The following is a 23,406-nucleotide window of genomic DNA, read 5'->3' as shown; positions in this document are numbered from 1 at the left end:
TTTGCCGTTTCTTGTCCGGCTCCATTGTCCAATATTTAATGTCTTCATCTTGCATTTTGGGATAATCACAGTCCTTCAGAGCTATTCAACATTGAAATGCCTCCCAAAATATATGGGTGTATGCACGATGAAAATTTACATGGTTTTAAGTCTGCATTTCATTACCAGTTTGCTCTAACTGTTGTCTCGGGAAACAAGAACAACATATTTAACGTTTAGAATGTTTTTGTATCTCTTGCAATTTGGATAGAGTTTGGTATTCCACCCTAATTCTAATTTAGTACAATTTTTATCAAGAGAAGTTCATATTTAAAGATAATACATCTATATTTGACGCGAGGGCAACTCGTAATATCTATCAGCACAGATTTTTTTTTTTACCACGAAACCGCACCGATGACCGCAAACACCGATCCAAATTACCGACATCATGCGATTGCGTGCCTCCGGTCGCGTCTTGGAGGAGCGTGCAACTGAAGAAATGAGTCGCACACTTTCTATCGTGCAATTTAGTAGAATGCGATGCACCATTAATTTTCTCCATAAGTAGCAAGGGATCTTTCGTGTTTTGTCATTTATGTGACTGCTTTGTTTGTCGCCGTTGTTTGACTTCTGTGAATCATTCGGTGAGTGGGACTTGGTCTACGTTTTGTTTGAACTGTGGAACTGGGTGCATGTATAAAAGCTACTTTCAGCTACGACCACCCGCACATCACGAGTGTGACAGACACCTGATTCTACATCCCAAAAAGGCTCAATATCCTCGCTCCATCATGATTCTTTTGGCGTGCGCGGTCGTTGTGGCTTGCTTGCTGTCTGGCACCACTTGCGCCCCTCTGGCCTGCGAAAATCTGATTCGTCCTTTGGTGGGCATCCCTCCCGACCACCTGGAGGGAACATGGGCCTTGGTCGCTGGCAGTTTGAACCGATCGGTGGATGAAGACAACCTCAAGACCAGAGAGAGTGTCACTTTCGTCTCGACCAACTCCACCTACGTCCAGCGTAACCGCTTTGCAGACAAGTGCCATTCGTTCACGCTCAACGCCACCAAGCAAGGCCACGTCATGACTCTGACAGGCAGCAACTATCTTTTCACCGCTACCTTCCACCATACTTCCTGCGCGACCTGTCTGTTGTTCCGCTTCGATGTGGAGGCGCCAAGCCACACTACCACCGACCTCTACATCGTGAGCACGAAGCGAGAGCTGGATGCCGGCGTGAAGGAGGAGTTTGCGGCTCAGGCCAAGTGTCTGGGCTTACCTGAACCCGTCTGGATGGATCCCACCAAGGGGCTTTGTCAGTCCTGATTCATTCAATAAACCTGTTGTTACACACTGTGCTTTTGTGTTACTGCAAACTTTCAAATGAGCTCTTAGAAATGCAGTCGTGGAAAGTAAAATTGTTGTTCATATTTCTTTGTATCCTAAAAACGTAGCCAGAATAGTATGTTTGTTGCGCTCTTCTCATGAGTATTTAACCCAAAAAGGGGGCAAAATTTACATCACCTATCGACATCGTCAATCCCCTTCTCGATGGAAATTCTGGTAAGAGGTGAACGCATATAAACAGGACCGAGAACAGACGAACGTCAAAACGTGATCTGTGAACACTGCACGAGTTGAGGCGCGCATGCGCAGAAGGTCGGCCATCCTGGCTCACCTCCACAAATGACAAAGTAAACTTTCTCAACGCCTCCGCAATCAGCGGTGCCATTTCGTAAACAGATTATATATAATATGACGAGCTGCCCTCTCGTCTAATATATTTTCATTACTATAAATATGGAGCTATTAAAATAATGCACTAAAGAAATTGGAATTAGGACGAACTACCTAACTCTATCCATACTACTAAAGCTAGAGAAGCGTACTTTTTAAATGTTAAATGTTTTTTAATCAAAAGCCAGCATAAATCAACAAAACACTTCTCAATGCCGAATGAAAAATACTAAATCGAGCAAACAAGCAACACGGCTAGACATAAGAACCCCCCGCCCCCTCCCCAAAAATGAGGAACCGTCTAATCAAAAAATAAAAGCGCTATACCATCCTAAATATTAAGGCGTGTTTTGTTTTAACTACTTTCAATGTCCTGAAAGTCACAGCCTCGTTTATCAAAATAAAACCGTGGGTGACATTTCACAATCTATGACCTGAACTGTTTAGCAGAAGTGATCAAAGTATTAGTACATCATTTGCCGTTTCTTGTCCGGCTCCATTGTCCAATATTTAATGTCATCATCTTGCATTTTGGGTTCATCATCAGTCCTTTTGAGATATTCAACGTTGAAATGCCTCCCAAAATATGTGGGTGCATGCACGATGAAAAATTACAAGGTTTAAAGTCTGCATATCATTACTAGTTTGCTCTAACTGTTGTCTCAGGAAATCATGACAACAACATATCATTTCACGTTTTAGAATGTTTCTGTACCCCTTGCAATTTGGATCGAGTTTGGTATTCCACTCTAATCATAATTAGTACTTTTTTTATCAAGAGAACTTCATCTTTAAAAATGATACAGTTTTTTGACACGAGGGCAACTCGTAGTAATATCTCAGCACAGAAAATTGTTACCACAAAACTGCACCGATGACCGCGAACAAACTATTTTGACTGTGTATGTTTCCCGTAGTTTGCGATACACTAATAGCCGACATTGTGCGCATGCGCGCCTCCAGTCGCGTCTTGGAGGAGCGTGCAATTAGAGGAATGAGGTGCACACTTGCTAACGTGCCATTTAGTGGAATTAGATGCATCCTTTTGTTCCTCCATAAGTAGCAAGGGATCTTTCGTATTTTGTCATTCATGTTCTGCTTGACTTCGGTGAATCAAGTCGGTGAGTGAGACTTTCTTTGCTTTTTGATTGAACTGTGATCTGTGTGTAAAACAAGAATCGGAATCAGAATCATCTTTATTGGCGAAGTATGTAGAACATGCAAGGAATTTGTCTCCGGTAGTACAGGCTACACAAGTATTATTAATAACGATAAACAAGGACATGACTAATAAGTATCGAAAGACTTTCCGTCATGTAAGGGTACCAGCCAATGACCGCTGTGAGACAATGCGCAAAGAAACAAGCAGAGCTATGGTGATCAGTGGTAGAATACAATGACAGTTATACAGTTGGTGCTATCTTTGGCTACGACCGCGCGCACATCACAAATGTGACAGACACCTGTTTCCACATCCCATAGGCTCAATCAATATCCTCCTTCGCAATGATTCACTTGATGTGCGCGGTCGTTGTGGCTTGCTTGCTGTCTGGCACCACTTGCGCCCCTCTGCCCTGCGAAAATCTGATTCGTCCTCTGGTGGACATCCCTCCCGACCACCTGGAGGGAACATGGGCCTTGGTCGCCGGCAGTTTGAACCGCTCGGTGGATGAAGACCTTCTCAAGACCAGAGACAGTGTCACTCTCTTCTCATCCAACTCCACCTTCGTCCAACGTAACCGCATTGCTGACAAGTGCCAGTCGTTGACGCTCAACGCCACCAAGCAAGGCCACGTTGTGACTCTGACAGGCGGCAACTATCTTTTCGCCGCCACCTTCCACAATACTTCCTGCACGACCTGTCTGCTGTTCCGCTTTGATGTGGAGGCGCCAAGCCACACCACCACAGACCTCTACATTCTGAGCAAGAAGCGAGAGCTGGATGCCGGCGAGAAGGGGGAGTTCGCGGCTCAGGCCAAGTGTCTGGGCTTACCTGAACCCGTCTGGATGGATCCCACCAAGGAGCTCTGTCAGTCCTGATTGATTTAATAAACCTGTTGATGCACACTCTGCTTTTGTGTTACTGCAAACGTTTAAAGTAACAAGCTACTCTTGAAGAGTAGCTTGTTTAGTTTCACACTTGGTGGGTCGAAGACAGCTCCTGAATTTATCCACAGGAAATTTTCAATGTTGCCAGTCAGTTAAAATGAATTATTCACTGCACAAACAAGTGAAACAATTCTTTTACCCTTTCCCATCAGTTACGCTACCCAAAATGCATTCGTCTACAAAAGTCCAAATAGCTCTTTAAAAATGATCATGCAAGATGGCTTTTGCGTACTGATGCTTATGTGCAGTGGTTTCACATGGGGGGAAACGATTCAAATTGTTTATTAAAAGCAAAACAAAAAAATTGGCCGAATGACCGCTTGCATCTTATAAAACTTGCAAGTTGAACCACTCGTAGCTCTATGGCACCACTGTAGTTTTCAAAATGCCGTAATTGGTTAGCAGTGGGAGAGTGTGAAACTAGCTGATGTTGATGGGTTTGGGGTTTTTTTTCCCTGCAAAAGTTTGACAAGCACTGCTCTATTGGATTTCTGTGAATCATTCAACTGCTGTGTGGTGAAACCGGTCTATATAAGTGACCAGCAGCTATTCCCAAGTGAGCGTGCTCAGCGTGACATAGGATACCAGGATGATCGTGTTGGTGTGCTCCGTCGCTTTGCTCTGTTTGCTACCCGGCAGCCGAAGCGCTCCCCCGACCTGCGACGAGCTGGTGCGGCCGCTGGTCGGCATGGCTCCCGGCCACGCGGCGGGAAGCTGGGCCGTGCTTGCTGCCAGCATGACAAACATGGCGGACGAAGTCCTCCTCCGGCAGAGAGACAGCATCACTTTCCACGCTTACGACTTCACCTGCATCCAAGCCAACCGCTTTGGAGAAGAGTGCAAGTACTACCGCCTCAATGTCACCTTGAAAGGAAATGTCGTGTCCCTAGAGGCCATGGGAATGGGCATGGCGGGAACCTTCTACTCCACTCCTTGTCCGGACTGCTTGGTGTTTACCTTCAAAGTGGAAGGTCTGGACAGCACCGACCTCTATCTGGTGAGCAAGAGGCGAGAGTTGGAGCAGAGCGAGAAGGAAAATTTTGCGGCTCAGGCCAAGTGTCTGGGCTTGCGCGAGCCCGTCTGGATGGATCCCACCAAGGCGCTTTGTGAAAAGAAGCCAGTTGAGGAGGTCACGGTCTACGGTCCTGACTTTATGCTACCTGAATAAAATTGTTTATTCATCCATGCAGCCACTCTTTGCTTTCTTTCCATACATGACATCAGGCACCCAAACTCTCGGAATACAACCCCCCCCCCCCCTCCCCCAATCTGTCTATCATAAAACCCTCAAAATTACAAAATGTTGTGTAATCAATCAAATCACAGAAGAAAATCCACTAGCTCGATGCTAACACAGTCGTAACAAACATAACAACATACGCTGAAGAGGTAGCAATACTCGGACATATTCTTGATCATCTGCAAAAAAAGACGAATATACAGTTGTGTATTATACTGTCCCCTGGTGGGTAGAAGGAGCAACATATCAATGGGCTTGATCAAAGTGGTAATTTTTTTCTCTCTACGTAATCGTTTTATTACTGTTCTATAAAGTCCATTTGCAAGAGAGGCCTGCTTTCATGTGTGTGTGTGTGTTTTTTTTGGCTGAAACATAATGCCATTTCAATGGGTAAAGAAGATTTTGATGCTGGTGTTGTGATATCACAAATATTGTCACGGAGCAAATTACATTTGTTTCAAGGTACTACTGTAATTTTCAGGGGACTTTTTTTTTTTTTTAATTGTTTTATAAATGCTATACAAAGAAAGTGGATGGATGGATTATTGATCTGCAATTGACTGGCAAGCAGTTCAGAGTGTTCCAGGCTTACTGTTTGAAGTCAACTGGGATAAGCTCCAGCACCTCCACGACCCTCGTGAGGATAAGTGGCTCAGATAATGGATGGATTGAAGAATAATGGATTATTAATAACAAGTCTCAATAAAATATTGATACTGAAGATTTATTCCATAAAATGCTTGTGGAATATGTGAAAAAAATCCATATTAATAAACATAAAAAACAAACACACAAATTAACAGTAGTATTACCAATGTTTTATATATATATACTGTATATATATATATATATATATATATATATATATAATAACCAATAGCAAGAGGATCTTTTATATTATACAAAGTATATCTTTTATCAATATATAATTGTAATGCCCAAAACATTAAAAACCCAATATCAAAAGAAAAAAGTGTTTCCATAATTTCCAGTTATTAAATAAAACATGCTGTACATTTGGCTCAATACATTAAATTATAAATGATATACTGTACATACATTTTATTTAATTGTATTTAATTTGACTTGAAAATGATGAATAGATGGCCGGATAAATTACTCAATCACAGGATCAGGAGTGAAATTAAATCGTCACAGACTGAGCTATTGCAGCATCCCAGAACAGATTGCAATGTTCTTGTTATTGCTTCATGTAACTTCCAAGAACGGGGCGATGGAATTGGGACTTTTGTTCTTCTGTTGGTTTGTATTGTGAAACTACAGGCAGGCGGTCAGCCAAAGCAAGCATCAATGTCCTCTTCACAAGACTTTCAGCAAAAGGCGGGGTGTACCCTAAACTGGTCTTCAGGCATTTTTAGAACATGGGTGAAGACAGACGGACCCGGAGCAGGATTATAAAAGGGTAGTTTGGGGTTTTTCATTATGCTTAGTTTTTATTTCATTTTGAGTTTTGTTTTCTAAATTCAGTGAGTTTAAATAACATTTCAGAGCAGGTTCCTTTTTATTAGGGTTTTTTTATGCAAAGGTTTTTCTTTGCTTGAGTAATAATTTGAGGTTTACATATGTGTGTATGTATATATTTGTGTATATATATATATATATATATATATATATATATATATATATATATATACATACACACCCCCTCCGTGAGTCGTCACCTTACCGTGGTGGAGGGGTTTGTGTGTCCCGATGATCCTAGGAGCTAAGTTGTCTGGGGCTTTATGCCCCTGGCAGGGTCACCCATGGCAAACAGGTTCTAGGTGAGGGGCCAGACAAAGCACGGCTCAAAGACCCCTGATGATGATTAAAATAAATGGATCTAAGTTTCCCTTGCCCGGACGCGGGTCACCGGGGCCCCCCTCTGGAGCCAGGCCTGGAGGTGGGGCTCGTTGGCAAGCGCCTGGTGGCCGGGCCTACACCCATGGGGCCCGGCCGGGCACAGCCCGAAGAGGCAACGTGGGTCCCCCTTCCCATGGGCTCACCACCCATGAGAGGGGCCAAAGGGGTCGGGTGCAATGTGAGCTGGGTGGCAGCCAAAGGCGGGGACCCTGGCGGTCCGATCCTCGGCTGCAGAAGCTAGCTCTTGGGACATGGAATGTCACCTCTCTGGCAGGGAAGGAGCCTGAGCTGGTGTGTGAGGCAGAGAAGTTCCGACTGGATATAGTCGGACTTGCCTCCACACACAGCCTGGGTTCTGGTACCAGTTCTCTCGAGAGGGGTTGGACTCTCTTCCACTCTGGAGTTGCTCACGGTGAGAGGCGCAGAGCAGGTGTGGGCATACTCATTGCCCCCCGGCTCAGTGCCTGTACATTGGGGTTCACACCGGTAGACGAGAGGGTTGCCTCCCTCCGCCTTCGGGTGGGTGGACGGGTCCTGACTGTTGTTTGTGCATATGCACCAAACAGCAGCTCAGCATACCCACCCTTTTTGGAGTCCTTGGAGGGTGTGCTGGAGAGTACTCCTGCTGGGGACTCCCTTGTTCTGCTGGGGGACTTCAATGCTCACGTGGGCAATGACAGTGAGACCTGGAGGGGCGTGATTGGGAGGAACGGCCCCCCCGATCAGAACTTGAGTGGCGTTTTGTTATTGGACTTCTGTGCTCGTCACGGATTGTCCATAACGAACACCTTGTTCAAACATAAGGGTGTCCATATGTGCACTTGGCACCAGGACACCCTAGGCCGCAGTTCGATGATCGACTTTGTAGTTGTATCATCGGATTTGCGGCCGCATGTTCTGGACACTCGGGTGAAGAGAGGGGCGGAGCTGTCAACTGATCACCACCTGGTGGTGAGTAGGCTCCGATGGTGGGGGAAGATGCCGGTCCGTCCTGGCAGACCCAAACGTATTGTGAGGGTTTGTTGGGAGCGTCTGGCGGAATCCCCTGTCAGAAGGAGTTTCAACTCCCACCTCCGACAGAGCTTTTCCCATGTTCCGGGGGAGGCGGGGGACATTGAGCCCGAGTGGACCATGTTCCGTGCCTCTATTGTTGAGGCGGCCAATCTGAGTTGTGGCCGTAAGGTGGTTGGTGCCTGTCGTGGCGGCAACCCCCGTACTCGCTGGTGGACACCAGCAGTAAGGGATGCCGTCAAGCTGAAGAAGGAGTCCTATCGAGCCTTTATGGCCTGTGGGACCCCAGAGGCAGCTGACGGGTATCGACTGGCCAAGCGGAACGCAGCTTCGGTGGTCGCCGAGGCAAAAACCCGAGCGTGGGAAGAGTTCGGTGAGGCCATGGAAGCCGACTTCTGGACGGCTTCGAGGAAATTCTGGTCCACCATCCGACGTCTCAGGAGGGGGAAGCAGTGCACCACTAACACTGTGTACAGTGGGGATGGGGCGCTGCTGACTTCGACTCGGGACGTTGTGAACCGGTGGGCAGAGTACTTCGAAGACCTCCTCAACTCCACCAACACGCCTTCCTTGGAGGAAGCAGAGCCTGGGGACTCTGAGGTGGGCTCTCCTATCTCTGTGGTTGAAGTCACCGATGTGGTTAAAAAGCTCCTCGGTGGCAGGGCCCCAGGGGTGGATGAGATCCGCCCGGAGTTCCTCAAGGCTCTGGATGTTGTGGGGCTGTCCTGGTTGACACGCCTCTGCAACATCGCGTGGTCAACAGGGAGAGTGCCTCTGGATTGGCAGACCGGGGTGATAGTCCCTCTTTTTAAAAAGGGGGACCGGAGGGTGTGTTCCAACTACAGAGGGATCACACTCCTCAGCCTCCCTGGTAAGGTCTATTCAGGGGTGCTGGAGAGGAGGGTCCGTCAGGAAGTCGAGCCTCAGATTGAGGAGGAGCAGTGTGGTTTTCGTCCCGGCCGTGGAACAGTGGACCAGCTCTACACCTTAGCAGGGTCCTCGAGGGTATGTGGGAATTCGCCCAACCAGTCTACATGTGTTTTGTGGACTTGGAGAAGGCGTTTGACCGTGTCCCTCGGGGAGTTCTGTGGGGGGTGCTTCGTGGGTATGGGGTACCGAACCCCCTGGTACGGGCTGTTCGGTCACTATACCACCGATGCCAGAGTTTGGTTCGCATTGCCGGCAGTAAGTCGGAATCGTTTCCAGTGGGGGTAGGACTCCGCCAAGGCTGCCCTTTGTCGCCGATTCTGTTCATAACCTTTATGGACAGAATTTCTAGGCGCAGCCAAAGCGTTGAGGGGGTCTGTTTTGGGGGCCTCAGTATTGCATCCCTGCTTTTTGCAGATGATGTGGTGCTGTTGGCTCCTTCAAACAGGGCTCTCCAACTCTCACTGGAGCGTTTCGCAGCCGAGTGTGAAGCGGTTGGATGAAGATCAGCACCTCCAAATCTGAAACCATGGTCCTCAGTCGGAAAAGGGTGGAGTGCCCCCTCCGGGTTGGGGAGGAGATCTTGCCCCAAGTGGAGGAGTTCAAGTATCTCGGGGTCTTGTTCACGAGTGGGGGCAGGAGGGAGCGGGAGATTGACAGGCGGATCGGTGCAGCGTCTGCTGTGATGCGGACGTTGTATCGGTCTGTCGTGGTGAAGAAGGAGCTGAGCCAAAGGGCGAAGCTCTCAATTTACCGGTCGATCTACGTTCCAACCCTCATCTATGGTCACGAGCTATGGGTCGTGACCGAAAGAACGAGATCCCGGATACAAGCGGCCGAAATGAGTTTTCTCCGCAGGGTGTCCGGGCTCTCCCTTAGAGATAAGGTGAGAAGCTCGGTCATCCGGGAGGGGCTCAGAGTCGAGCCGCTTCTCCTCCACATCGAGAGGAGCCAGATGAGGTGGCTTGGGCATCTGATTCGGATGCCTCCTGAGCGCCTCCCTGGTGAGGTGTTCCGGGCATGTCCCACCGGGAGGAGACCCCGAGGAAGACCCAGGACACGCTGGAGAGACTGTCACCCAGCTGGCCTGGGAACGTCTCGGGATCCCCCGGGGAGAGCTGGAAGAAGTAGCTAGGGAGAGCGAAGTCTGGGCTTCCCTGCTAAAGCTGTTGCCCCCGCGACCCGGTAGATGATGGATGGATGGATGGATGGATGGATATATACACACACACACGCACTTGCATATTTGTAAAGTGCAATTTTTTTAAGGTCAATAAGTACTGTAAAATATAATAAAATAAACTACAATTCTCAAATGGCCTTTTGAGTTTTCCTCATACAACAATACCAGAATGAAATGAACCCCAAAAGCTTATGTATGATATTAATTGACATGGACAAAAACGAAGGACATTTTCGCTGAAATTATAGTTAGTTTTAATTAATGTTACAAACGTAAATTGTAGTTTCCGTTTGTTAACTTCAAAGCATTTTCATATTTGTTAATGAAAATGTGTTTTTTAAATTTTAGTTCATTTTCATGACAATAACCTCGGCCGGGGAAAGCGCACAAAAGTGCGGTGAGTACATGAAAATTCCATAAAGGACGGCCAAAGTTCGGATTCGAACCCCCAATCTTAGAACTGTGAGTGAACCCATTTTAACTTCTTTGTTATTTGTTTCTTTGTTGTTTTTGTTTACGTCATGTACGATTAGAACAAAAAAAAAACAAGTGTGACCTTTGAGAAGGAAAGACTGCGCACCAGTAAACTACATCATTGACGTCACTTCACACATCGTCTTGATGGACAACATAAAAGAATGATTATTATTTTTTGTTTGTTTGTTTTGTTGCGGGCGGCCCGGTAGTCCAGTGGTTAGCACGTCGGCTTCACAGTGCAGAGGTACCGGGTTCGATTCCAGCTCCGGCCTCCCTGTGTGGAGTTTGCATGTTCTCCCCGGGCCTGCGTGGGTTTTCTCCGGGTGCTCCGGTTTCCTCCCACATTCCAAAAACATGCATGTCAGGCTGATTGGATGCTCTAAATTGTCCCTAGGTGTGAGTGTGGGCGTGGATGGTTGTTCGTCTCTGTGTGCCCTGCGATTGGCTGGCAACTGATTCAGGGTGTCCCCCGCCTACTGCCCGGAGATGGCTGGGATAGGCTCCAGCACCCCCCGCGACCCTAGTGAGGATCAAGCGGTTCGGAAAATGGATGGGAAATACTTTTGCTGCACCCAGTGTCAACAAAGAGTCATAGTCCAACATGACCCTGTGAAGTTTAGTATTGCACAAGTCAAATCAACTATAAAAGCAGACCGCTCTCTTAATCCTGCAAGAAACATTGGAAAGTCAGCAAAGGACATGCATCCAGTCGGAGCGTTTGTTCGGTGGGTTGTGTTGGCGTGCACCTGCTGGTGCTTTGTCCGCTCAGCTCCTTTAGCTTGCGAAGACCTGATCCGGCCTCTGGATGGAATGGAAGCTGGACTCCTGGCCGGCCGCTGGGCTCTAATTTCGGGCGGTTTTATCGACCCTGCAAAACTTTCCTACTTCAAGCGCAGAGACAGCGCCAGCATTGATGTCAGTGTGAGCCCCGGCGGTGACATTTCCTACACGCCCAGAGTTCACATGGAAGGAAAGTGCCATTCCAGCACCCACAACGTGACCCTAGAGAGCAGCAGTCTTTGTTTCCGGGACAAGTACAACATCACCGTGACCTTGGTCTACACGTCGTGCCAAGACTGCTTGTTGTTGCGCTTCGACGACGACGACGACAACACGGTGATGCGCGCCTACCTGTTCAGCAGGAGACGGGAGGTGACCCAGGAGGAGAAGGCCGAGTTCACGGCTCAGGCGGAGTGTCTGAACATGCTTCCACCCGCTTGGCTGGATCCCAAGAAGGAGCTCTGTCCTGTAGGAGAACAAGAGCCTTGAGTCACTTCGTCATAATACATACATTGTTTGTCCATTTTGTTGCATCCTATTGAGAGTAAAGTTCTTGCAACACAATAGTGTGTCGATTGTGACTTATTATGCTAAAGCAGCCTGCGCAATTACAATAAACCTCTTTCGCAGGGGTTACATTGCATCTGGAAAGTATTCGCAGCGCTTCAGTTTTACACCCTCATTCCAAAATGACATGAATTTATTTCGTCCTCAAATATTTACATCAAATAATAATTGTGATTTTTAAAAAAACGTAACGCTGTTATAATTTATTTTGCACATTTATTGCAAAATTTTTAAAAAGTTAAGAAACCGCATGTATTCAAGTCGTCACAGTCTTGGACATGAAAATGGCAGGCGCATCATGTTTCCACTTAATGACTGGACATTGTAAGGTCCAACCGGCACCGGCGTGAAGTCAAAGGAATTGTCTCGTGGCACTTCGGTACACTGTCCAAAAACAAAAGAGTGCTAAATTTGTACCTTTAAAGGTCCAATGACATGACACAAAAGTATGACACACAATTTTGTAGTGTATTTATTTTTTCTGCCACGGTCATTAAAGTGAAATAGAGCTTTTTATTTTTTCAGTTGTAAGAAGCACTTGGCTTCTTATAACTATATAATCACCCTCACTAAAGCATTCATTCAACTTTGTATTGTTTTGTTTTTTTCCCTGATGAATGTGAACGCGCGAGCAGCGTGAAGGTAACACGTGTCGCTCCAAAACAGGATTAGCATTTCTTAATCCACAGCAGCAATAAAGTAAGCCTCTTGTACCCATGTGCGCGTTGTCATTATTGTTTATGCATTAGAAAGTGATTGCTGGTCAGCATTATGCGCTGCAGATGTGCACACTGAAGATGACGAGAGGAGTGTGTGCATGTTAGAGCGGTGATGTGTGTCGTTGGGAAGGCATCTTCGGTGACTTTTTACAGGTCAGTGGAATGCCTGGGGTTGAAAATGATGATGTTGATCGGGTTTGTGCTATTATACAGGTATGTATACATTTTTCCTTTTCGTCATATGGATTTGCTTCCAGTGATTTTCTTTTCTGTTAAAAATGCCCTCATTTTAAATTGAGTTTGTGCCGCCTGCACTACAAGTACTTTTAATGGTCTTAAGATTTTGTTGTTGTTTTGGTTTTTTTTAAAATAACAAAATAAATATCTCGTTTGGATAATGAGGCAAACACAAGTCTGTTATATAATAGGTTTCTAATCCGTAGTCTCTTGTGTACTTTTCTACAATGAGATAACGGTACTGTGAAGTGCATATCATATTAAATATACAGGAACAGCTTTATAAATCCAAATGTTTTTGAAGATCTAGTTGATTTGGTGATCATATGCATTTGTCAAAAGACATATCCTTTTTTTTTTTTTTTTTTTTGACAAAAACTATCGCACATAGAAATAACTATGGGAGCGAATGGTATCATTTTTTTTCATAATATTTCTACCTATGCTGTTATACAGTATAATATGTATGTTTAGCTTTTGGATATCTATGGCTACATTTTTCCCAATTTGACCTCAATGCTGTGGCGCACATTCCCCAAACCGATTAGTCCAAAATTTGAAATTTGGACTCTGGCTGAGCCAGAATTACCCTGAATGAGTGTGTGTGTGTGTGTGTGTGTGTGTGTGTGTGTGTGTGTGTGTGTGTGTGTGTGTGTGTGTGTGTGTGTGTGTGTGTGTGTTTTACCTTCAGGCTTTAAGCTGATTAACTATTAGGTGGGTTTACGAGCTGCACAAGGGCCACCAGTGCACTATTGCAGACTACGTATATCACGCTGAAGGCAATGAAAGTGAAAATAAGGTGACAGTCATTTAGGATTTAAGGTGATCAGGTACATTGTCTCATTTGAGGGTCTTGCAGAATTCATGCGGTTCTTGGCTACCGACCGAGCGCAACAATTGCCCTGGCTACAATATGTTCAGTCAATATCACAGTCAGCTTTGGTTAGGTCAGGTACAGCAATTACAATACTTATTGCATCGTTGGCTCGCCGGCGAAAGACTTTTCGATCACCACAACACTCCAACTTATTGGTCGTGATGTATTAAAAAGTCATGACATGCAGCTAAAAGGATGATTCCAAAATCAAAGTGAAATAGTTTGAAATTGTAAAAAGCCGTAAAACTGCAATGGAAAGCAGCTGCGGGGTTCGATGGCGTCCTAATGATTAAAACATCAGTCTCACGATTCTGAGGTTAGGAGTTTGAATCTCGGCTCGGCCGTCCCGCATACAATTTGCATGTTGTGCTCCTGCTGTCCAACAAATGATCCCTATGGTGCTTCACTCTCTGCTTTATGTCCTTTTAGCGCTTACTGACTGTCTAGAGATCAAAAGATCCTGAGTGCCGTCGCCATGGCAACAGTGTCCCTACAAAAGCAAGAGGGTCTCTTTGACTCGCTCGACAAGCAAGAGTGCCCGATGCAATGTGCTGTGGGCGCTTGCCTTGATTCTGCTGTGCTTGACCAAAAGGCCCCCAGAGCAGAACCAGAAGATAGCAATGAAATGTTCCAGGCATGCAGGGATCAAGGCCAAACCAGAGAGACGCTGACAGAATGGGTACAAGCAATCCAGCAGCCAAAGTCTCACGAGGAACTTGATGAGTTTAATATATTGATTGGACAAAGTGGTTTCCAAAGGGATTCCTCCAGCTTGAAAGTGAAGGTTCCAGAGTGGCCCGGTGATGACGATGTCAACACAAACAACAACTCTCCTGACTGTCACCAGAATGTTCAACAATTCTCACCATGTGAGGACGCTTCTCCAGCATTTTCTGGAAGGGCACCTGAAAGTATTACTCATCAATTTCCACTTGTTGTTTGTTCACCTACATTTGCTGATGAAGAAGAGGAAACAAACATGTGCGGTTCCAAGTCCTCGGACCCGACTGTGGATGTCATTCCCTTAGACAGCCAGCAGGGGGAGCTACTACCCCAAGGCCAACATGAGCTTCCCCCCAAGGGAACAAACCAGGAAACTGCTCAACAGGTGCTCGGCCAGAACTCCGCACCTTTGTCTGTCGTTGCCATGGAGCCACCCAATCAGGGTGGGGCACCTTCCAAAGGCTCCGTCTGTGTTGTCACAGCGAGAGAAAGGCAGGAAGACAAGGCAGTGCAAAGGACAGAAGGGGAAAGCGAAACAGGAGAGCAGTATCACAGCGGACCTGGAGGGAACAAGGTGGTTGGACGAGAGCAAGGTGAAAGACTGGTAAGATCTTGTGAATTCAGCCAAATCCAGGAAGAGGAGAGAGAAAATAACGACAGTGCAGAGGGTCCTAAACTCATCAAAATGGAGAGCGACTCAAGCGACGACAGCCAAAGCGACAGTGGATTATCGGCGGACTTCTCCCCGCGCAGTACTTCCAACATCCCCGCAGCCTCCCAAGAAACTCGACCCAAAGAGACCCCCATTGAGAGGGAGATCAGACGGGCCATTGAGCGAGAACATAGTCTGAGAAGATCTAGGGGGCTTCCTAATGCATCCCCAGAGTACGTTGAGATCCCCCTGATGAAAACTGTTGTCAACCAGACCGTCGCTGCCAAGTCAGAGAAATTTCACAGCGCAGACAGGGAGCTGGCAGGAAAACTCATGCAGCATGACATCCACGAGGAGGTCGGCCGAGAGCAAGATCTGGTCAAGCTGGGAAAGGTTCCTGGCTTCTACGATAAGGGGACAGTTCGGCAACTGAAAGAGAAGAAACAGATTTTTGAAGCCTTTCAAAATCGCAGGGAGTCGTCTTTGAGCATGTCCAGTGTGAGTAGCAGCAGCAGTTCCAGCTCCAGTTCAGGGAGCTCATCACAGGCATCCACTGTGAGAAGCTCGGAAAGGAGACAGAGTACAGAGCCTGTGAGAGGTGCTTATGCGCGTTCACCTCCAAGAGGACCGGGTTTATCTGAGGGAATGTCTTGCCAGGTCATCATTATGGAGAACAACCCTAGTGCCCCAGCACAGAAGCTTTACCCTACCAATGCGGAGGTAGATGGCCTCATCGGTGTTGATCGACAAGCTTCCTATGTCCTCCCATCCTGTTCAGGAGGATACAATTTAGAGATGGAGGTAGAGGAGATGTTGCCTAAGGAGAACCCCTTCTTCAAGCTGCGCTCCCTCACAAATGATATTAAAGTGGAGCAGGATATCCGGGAGGCTCAAGAGAGGGAGAAAGAGCTCCGCAAGCAGAGAATCAACTTGTATGGGGGAGGAGGAGATGGTGGGAGGCCGGTCGGCATGGATAGAAGAAACCTCCAAGGATCTGTTCTGGATTCTTCTAACTCCTCTGCCAGTGGGCGCAACAGACACAAAGCAGGTCAGGCCCCTTGGATGAGGCACTTCCTCCAAAGACAGGGTTTGTGGGTTTTATTCCCATCTGGGGTAGCTTCTTTTAGGCAGGATGGGATTGAATCATAGCTCTTAATTTGAAGACTTAATATGTAGAAATATGTTTGTATATATCATGGTTAATGGTCATATAAGTGCAAAATGTGTTTATTTTCAGCCACGCGTGTGAGCGAAGGCATTTAGTGATGTTGGATTGTGTGTTTATCGATAAGCCGTAGGTGGTATCGTGATACTTTAGATATCATTGGCAAAATGAAGTAATGTTTTATGGAACTTTTTTTTTTTTTTTGGGCATCGTTAGTTGTCACATGAGTTCAAAATCAGCTCCATTTTCAGTTTTGTAGATAAACATACATCGTAGTTCCTTGGATTATTATCTGTCACGTGATACCATCGATATTGCAGTTGCTCGTTAAAATTTTAGCAGGTTTCATTTGACTGTAAATTCAAATTTTAGTCATATACTGTGAAACAATGTCATCATATATTGCAGTTCATTTTATTGTATTGATTTAAAAAAAAAACGCCAATGTGAAACTTTAGATAATTTGGGCCATATAGTATGATGATATCATATCGCAATGTACACACTCTGTGATTCCCACCCCTCTTTGGAATTGTGATTGTACTCACTCACCGATTGCCTCATTTGAAAATGTGTCCTTTATAAATAGAACTTGGCTCAGTGTCAATTTTAGTGTCGTGCGTGAGCGTGTGTTTGCTGTCAGGGAGGGTTTCTCCACGGTCTTTGTGTAGGTCTGAATTTTATCACAGGGCATCAAAAAAAGAGTCAATGCCAAAGTCAATGCCGTGTGTGCCTATGATGACGCTGGACAAATGATTGCCTAGCCTATGAAAAAAATAGTCATCCATTTGACCATAATGATAAGTGTACCTCAAGACCTTTTGGCCATACAATGTGCTTCAAAATATAAACCTCTTTTTGCTTGCTTCCTCATACAAATCAATTTCTTCCAGCTCCACCAGCCCGTCAATCTGTTGGTAAATTCAGTATGTGGCCCCCAGCCCAGGATCATGAAGACACAGTGAACCAGCAAAAGGTAAGCAAAGGGTCCTCTGACGCTTTATAACACAATTTTTAAAACACACTCTAATATGGTCTGATATTTGAGAAAAGGGATCACAAACCCTAGGGTGTAATTTGCATTTTAAGGGTTCTTAGCCCTCAAATCAGAATATTTATCACACAGCACCTTGCAATTAGTATACTTGATTCAAATGAGCTACATGAGCATGCACGTGGGACGGTAAAAAAAAAAAATTACCGCCGTTTATAAAAAATATATATGTAAACGGCGGAGACTTTGACATTTTTGTTTGCTTGATTTATTTGTAATAATAACAATAACTTTGATTAATATACTGCAAACATGATCAAGTGGACAACACTCCCAAAAATTTAGGAAGCCCTGTTATAGTCAATACAAATGTCAGAAAATCACTTTTTCCAGTCTTTGAAACGTACTCAAAGGAGATCTCAAGTTATCTCCGAAGCGACCTGCCACGGAACAACTGGTGGTGGGGGTTGGGGGGGCATTCCGTGGTGGTGGTGAATCTGAAATGTATTCTTGTTGAAAAGTTCATAGACTTCAAAACAAGCATCTCAACAGCGCCAAATGTGGGCCGCAAAACATCTGATAGCTCTCAGAACACAGTGAGCAGCTTATCTTGCTAGATAAGGAGACGGGGAAGAAGAGTCTGGGGAGTGTGTGCGTGTGTGTGTGCGCGTGTGTGTGTGTGGGGGGGGGGGGGGGGTGCGCGTGTGTCTCCCATTACCTGCCTTGTGGCTTCTTGCATCTATTTCAAAGTGTTGCCACCTCTTTCCACACACGTTCTTTCTGTTCATCATCGGTGGTTGATTAAGGCGCTGTAATAATCTCGCCTCGGGGGAGGGGGGGGGGGGGAGTCATCCAAAGAGATATGGAAAGGAAATATAGTGGGACTAAAGCAATTCAGCAATCAACATCACATTTTGACATCTGTGTTTCAGGCAGGGTAAATACAGTAGAAAACGATAATCGGGCCAAGTTGGGGCATTTTTCCTTCCCTTTCATCAAAGGCCCCATTATCAGATGCCTCTAAGAGATTATCTTGAGTGATGATCTTGTAGTGTGGGATGTGCTGAGAGTGATTTTCTTTCTTTCTTCTTTTTTTTTTTTTTTTTTTGCCTCCATGATCTGCTCGAAAAAAACGATTGGGACTCACAATCGTAAATGCTAAGCCTGTACAACAAATCTTCATCTGTGTGTGTGGTCAACATTGAGTTGGGCTGAGCCACAGGCTGTGATTGTGACGTGAAACGGACCTATCGCCAATAGGATAAAAAAAGATGAGAGGAGCAAGTGGTTGTCGAGTGTTTGTATATCTCACAAGACATTCACCACACCACAAGTGAATAGGAGATGAGTTGATCAGAGATGGGCAAGAATGAACAAAATGACCACCATTTTGGAGTGCAAAAGACCAGCAACACTTTTAGGCATTCAATCTTAACAGTGCTCACAGTTATACAATGCATTCTTTATCCTCTGCGAGGAGCTGAGCCTAGTTGAAAGGAATGGAGACAATGATATCTCGAGTCTATCTGGCTGGCAGCATTCAATTGACGCACGATGGCCATTCAAATGAAGCAAAGTGTAAGAAAATTGATAATTTTTTAAAATTGGATTTCATGATATGACTATTGTAAGTTTTTAGAAAGTACAATATTATAGAGTACTGTACTAGTTTTCTGTTAAAAAAAACATTTATTTAATTTTATTTTTTTGGGGGGGAGGGGTGGAGACTGAACGAATGAATGCAATTTCCATTCATAGCAATGGGGAAAGATGATTTAGGTTAGGTTTAGATAATAAAGGACTACATATCGGAAACCCTCAAAGCCTTCTGAAAGTGTGTTAAATCAATTCATCCATTTTCATCTTCATATCGTACATCTGATTGCCTTGATTTTTCATTTTCTTTCACTCGGTTTTCCCACTCATTCAGTCCCCTCCTCGCTTTTTTTACCTTGATCAATGATCGCCCCCTGTCTTTTTGCATTCTCGCTGTCATTTAGGTGGTGCAGGGCTCCCACAGTTCCAGACACAAGACTCCCTTGGTGCACCTTTGGGAGTCAGGCCTGGTCAACGGACACAACCTGCAAGATCAATGATGAGGAGCAAGTTAAAAAAGTGATGATTTTTGGAGAGCGTGTGAATGAAGATGAGGGTGAAAGTAAGGATATCAGACAGGAGGAAAAAATGACTTGAAACTAACTGCACTTGTGCACGGTATAATCTCAACAGATTTATTTTTCTGATTTTCTCTTCTTATTATCTCTTATCATCCAAATAAAAGATAGGGTCTGATTGATTAATCGGCCGACCTTTTCAATCAAGCTCTTTAAAAATTTGATGTTTTGTTTGACATGAACAGATTGCAAAATAAGAAAAAGATACTTACGTTCAAACACCCCCCCCCCTCCCCCACAAAGAAAATCCACAGATTTTTGCCAATTTTGCTTTTTCTGTCTGTAATTCATATATTTAATGGTGTGTTATGGAACCAAAAATCAATTTTTTTTTGTATTCATTAAACGGTATGTACATTTTTTTCCATTAATCAGTGGATTCATCTGTTAGGGGAATTCTATTCGGCCAAATCCACATCGGCCTCCAAAAATCCATATCGGTCCGGCCCTCGTAAAAACAATCTAAACTTTTATGTTTTTATGATGCCCTCCAGTACAATATTGATGCAATAAAAAACACATTTTAGTGCTTATGCCAGCTAGTTTTTCACTTCAAAGGTATTTGTAGATACACAATCATTGGCCTATTTGATTATATTTAATCCATATTGAGTCTTTAGAATAATTTTTTTCCTTATAATTATTGTGGTTGACGTAGCACACTGCTTCATACTGACAGCCGTTTCTAATTGCAGGCGTGTGTAAAGTGGAATCCGATTTAAATTTAAAAAAAAAAAGCTCTGCATGTAATTCACTGCCGGATTATTTTGTGATCACCAAGTTGACAATTTCCTAATGATCTTGTTGCCCAGTGGTATGAACAAACCAGGACTTAATCCCGGACTTTACCTAAATGTGCTGCGCTCGGATTACGCTGCAATAAAGTTGATCTGGATTTCTCAGGTGAATTATGATCCAGAGTACACATGCGTGAATAAAAGCGCCTCTGTTGGTTCACTCGCTGACACCTCCTTGAGTCATGCAGTAAATGTTGAACTTTGGAATAAAACTTGATATTAGCCAGCAGGTTCAGGCGACTCTTCGTATTCTATTTTCTAAGCAGTGTTTCTCTTTGCTATGGATATTAGATTGGCGGAAATATTGATGGTATAATGTAAATCCTTTTCTTAAAGTCAAGAAATCCATCACAGTAATTATCTAGATTTGTTAGGCAACTATTCAGTTATTTGAAAAAAAAAAAACCTATCAAACTGCTGCCAATGCACATGATCAAGAATGAAATAATGACAGTATATTGATAAGTATCTAAAAAAAAATCTCATCAGAGGTGTGCAACTCTCCATTAAAAGACAATAAAATGTGTATCTCGGTACACGGCGTACAATACGATTCAAGAAGTTTCCTGTCAAACTCAACAAAAAACAAAGAGAATTACTCCTTGTCTTTTCATTATACAACCACATATTGTAGCTTAGCCGTTATGTATAGTGTAATGCTAATCCTAACACCACACTTAAAAATAGCAGCTATGTGGCAGTGTTTTATATATACTGTATATATATATATATTTGTTTTTGAATAAATGTTTGAACACTTGACACATGTAGACAGATAACATAACAATACTCACAGGCATGCATTCTTTATCCTCAGCAAAGAGCAATTAATATTGCTGTGGGGTTATCATGTCTCCTCTACCTCCCAGTATGTCCATATGCCTGTATGATATTCCCCCCACATAGTCAAGACACCCACCCCAGAAGGAGCAACATGATGATTGTTGAATTGAAGCAAAAGTGGGACAAAAAGAGTTCAATTTTTGTCAATTTTATTTAATTATGCTCGTGCTAACCCAACAACCGAGGAGTCCTGGCTGATCCACCAATTTTTATAGCTTTATATTCTGAAGAAGGTACTCTAAGGTTGTCATGGCAACGACAGAGATGCTAATCTCCTTTTTACAAGCTAGTTGCCTTAATCGCAAGATTGGGTAATTGCATACTGTTGCTTTAACAGTGTCATGGTGCTAAAAATGCAACAAAATGGGATGATGTGATGAAGATCACAGAAATTCTGGCCTATTTTCTGAACATCATATTTTATGCACGACGGTTTTCTTTTGGGTATCAGGGCCGGTGGCATCAAATGGAATAGCAGTAAAGTTGCCCAGATTTTCTGCACAGCGATGCATAAATGTCACATGACTTTATGGGACATAGCTTCTCTCCATTTGCCTTGACAAATAAAAACAAATACAGCAAGCTAATACTCACCACAGTAAAACTGTCAGGTAGGCTCGCAACAAATCAACTCAGCAGTTGTTTTGTCGCAACGCGTCTCCTTAATATGTGTTATGAATAAACGATGGGCTTATGAAACAAAACCATGCCACCATATTTCACTTTAAGTATGCAATGTACCCTGTGGATCTTTCAGTATCATCCACACACACATCAAAACAGATTTTTCTCAAATATATAACATGAGCAATAATGTGACGCGGCAATTGTGCAATGAGCACTCTTAGGAATGGTAGTATTAACTTGTATCTTATAATTACCTATGAACTTATATCAAACATCATGCTATCTGTAAGTGTTGCTCTGCAAGTTCGTTGCTGTGCAAGGTTGTGCGTCAGACTTTATACTGCTATCCATACAGTAAGTGTTGCTATGCAAGGTCGTTGCTGTGCCAGGTTATGCGTCAGACTTTAACCCCTCCCAAGAAGAAAAAAAACGGTATATAAGGGGCCGCACCTCACTGCTTGGGGAGTCGCTCCATCACAGATCTGTAAATGATGTTTCTCCATCAATTGTAGTTTAAATAAAATCTCATCGTTGAACTAAGACTTTCATTGTATTGGTTTCCCTGGACAAGATAGGAGGGTTGAGAATGATTTCACAAAGGTTTTGGGCAACTTTTTTTTTCCACTTCCACCTCCTTTTTTTTCATTGACAGATTGGCCAGGTCATTCGTAGATGTGTTTAAAAAAAGAAAAACAATCATGTATGTAAAATATGCATATAAAATGTCAAATATGCATATAAAATATGTCAGATTGTTTACTTGAATATTAATAATCACACTTGTTTTAGGAGGAATAGGAATCATGGGGTACTCATGATGCAATACTATCACAATACTACCCCTCCAATGTCCGTAGTATTATGATACAGTAACTGCTTTTCGTTTAGCTTAATGCTAACAAACAATTCAACATGTCATTGACATGCTAACGTTAATATCGACGATTTGCTGTTTTACAAGGAACCAATATTTGAACACAAATGGTGGAGTAATACATTTAGACAGAAAATATAAAAATACAGGCATATAATTATTATCTTTGTTCATAATTTTTGAAACAGCTCTTGTATAGGAGACTCTCAGACAGTGGAGTATCGAATAAAGTGTCTGTTGAGTGGATGTGAAAGGTTCCCAAAAAAGAAAGGAAAAAAAACCCCTCCAAAAAACAGCTGCTCTTTTGGATGACAAAATTTGTCAGCACAAGACAATCTTCTGCCACTTCCCAAAGTCCGCTGAGTGATCTTCAGTACTGAATTCCTGTGCAGCACACAAAACAAGGTAAAGGTGCATTGCCCTCCAGTGTGCTCTTTCTTCCATATACAGTACCAAAAAAAAACCCCACTGACCTTTGTCATACTTTTTGTTTGTTGTATTGCAGTGCACATACCGGCCTGGGATGACATCATTTTTTTGTTTTGTTTTTTTTGGTTTGCTTCTGTCATCATCAAGAACAATGCAGAATTTATTTCAGAAAGTCTGTTTGGTTGAACACTGATACTAAACAGTGCCCTCTGCAGGATATTTAGCAGTAAATATAATTATTCTCCTTAAAATCCCAAATTGATCTCCACGTTTTGTTGGTCCAAAATGAACACGTCCACATAACTCAGGTCACCGCCCAAACCTCGGAATACAAATTAGCCATAATTTTTGTTAATGCACATGAAATAATTCTGTTTGCAGTATGTGCAGTATCTCATATTTCTGTTAAGTCTCTTTTTT

At 44.0% G+C, this 23,406-nt stretch overlaps 3 protein-coding genes across 5 annotated transcripts; all 3 read left to right on the top strand.

Moving 5' to 3' along the window:
• The first annotated feature begins 659 nt into the window (after positions 1-659).
• LOC147200154 (uncharacterized) lies at positions 660-1,337 on the top strand. The gene has a single exon (XM_086118960.1). It carries the CDS (start codon positions 675-677, stop codon positions 1,305-1,307), a length of 633 nt encoding a protein of 210 aa, XP_085975086.1. The 5' UTR covers positions 660-674; the 3' UTR covers positions 1,308-1,337.
• A 1,379-nt stretch (positions 1,338-2,716) lies between these two features.
• LOC147200153 (uncharacterized) lies at positions 2,717-3,767 on the top strand. The gene is made up of 2 exons (XM_086120792.1): positions 2,717-2,839; positions 3,201-3,767. Exon 2 carries the CDS (start codon positions 3,225-3,227, stop codon positions 3,756-3,758), a length of 534 nt encoding a protein of 177 aa, XP_085976918.1. The 5' UTR covers positions 2,717-2,839; positions 3,201-3,224; the 3' UTR covers positions 3,759-3,767.
• Positions 3,768-12,031: 8,264 nt separating this feature from the next.
• misp3 (MISP family member 3) lies at positions 12,032-22,223 on the top strand. 3 transcript variants are annotated; one of them, XM_086120424.1, is made up of 4 exons: positions 12,032-12,747; positions 14,138-16,131; positions 17,142-17,224; positions 19,243-22,223. In XM_086120424.1, exons 2-4 carry the CDS (start codon positions 14,184-14,186, stop codon positions 19,336-19,338), a joined length of 2,127 nt encoding a protein of 708 aa, XP_085976550.1. In that variant the 5' UTR covers positions 12,032-12,747; positions 14,138-14,183; the 3' UTR covers positions 19,339-22,223. The 3 variants fall into 3 exon arrangements, with proteins under 3 accessions (XP_085976550.1, XP_085976548.1, XP_085976549.1); XM_086120422.1 differs by having other exon boundaries at positions 14,138-16,170; XM_086120423.1 differs by having other exon boundaries at positions 12,032-12,807; positions 14,138-16,170.
• Positions 22,224-23,406: the final 1,183 nt, after the last annotated feature.

The sequence above is a fragment of the Hippocampus guttulatus genome, chromosome 9 (assembly GCF_054856545.1).
Source record: "Hippocampus guttulatus isolate MCC_2025c chromosome 9, RoL_Hgut_1.0, whole genome shotgun sequence".
In the NCBI taxonomy this organism is placed as follows: domain Eukaryota; kingdom Metazoa; phylum Chordata; class Actinopteri; order Syngnathiformes; family Syngnathidae; genus Hippocampus; species Hippocampus guttulatus.
Note: the sequence above shows the minus strand (reverse complement) of the source record. Positions and strands in the feature narration are given on the sequence as shown.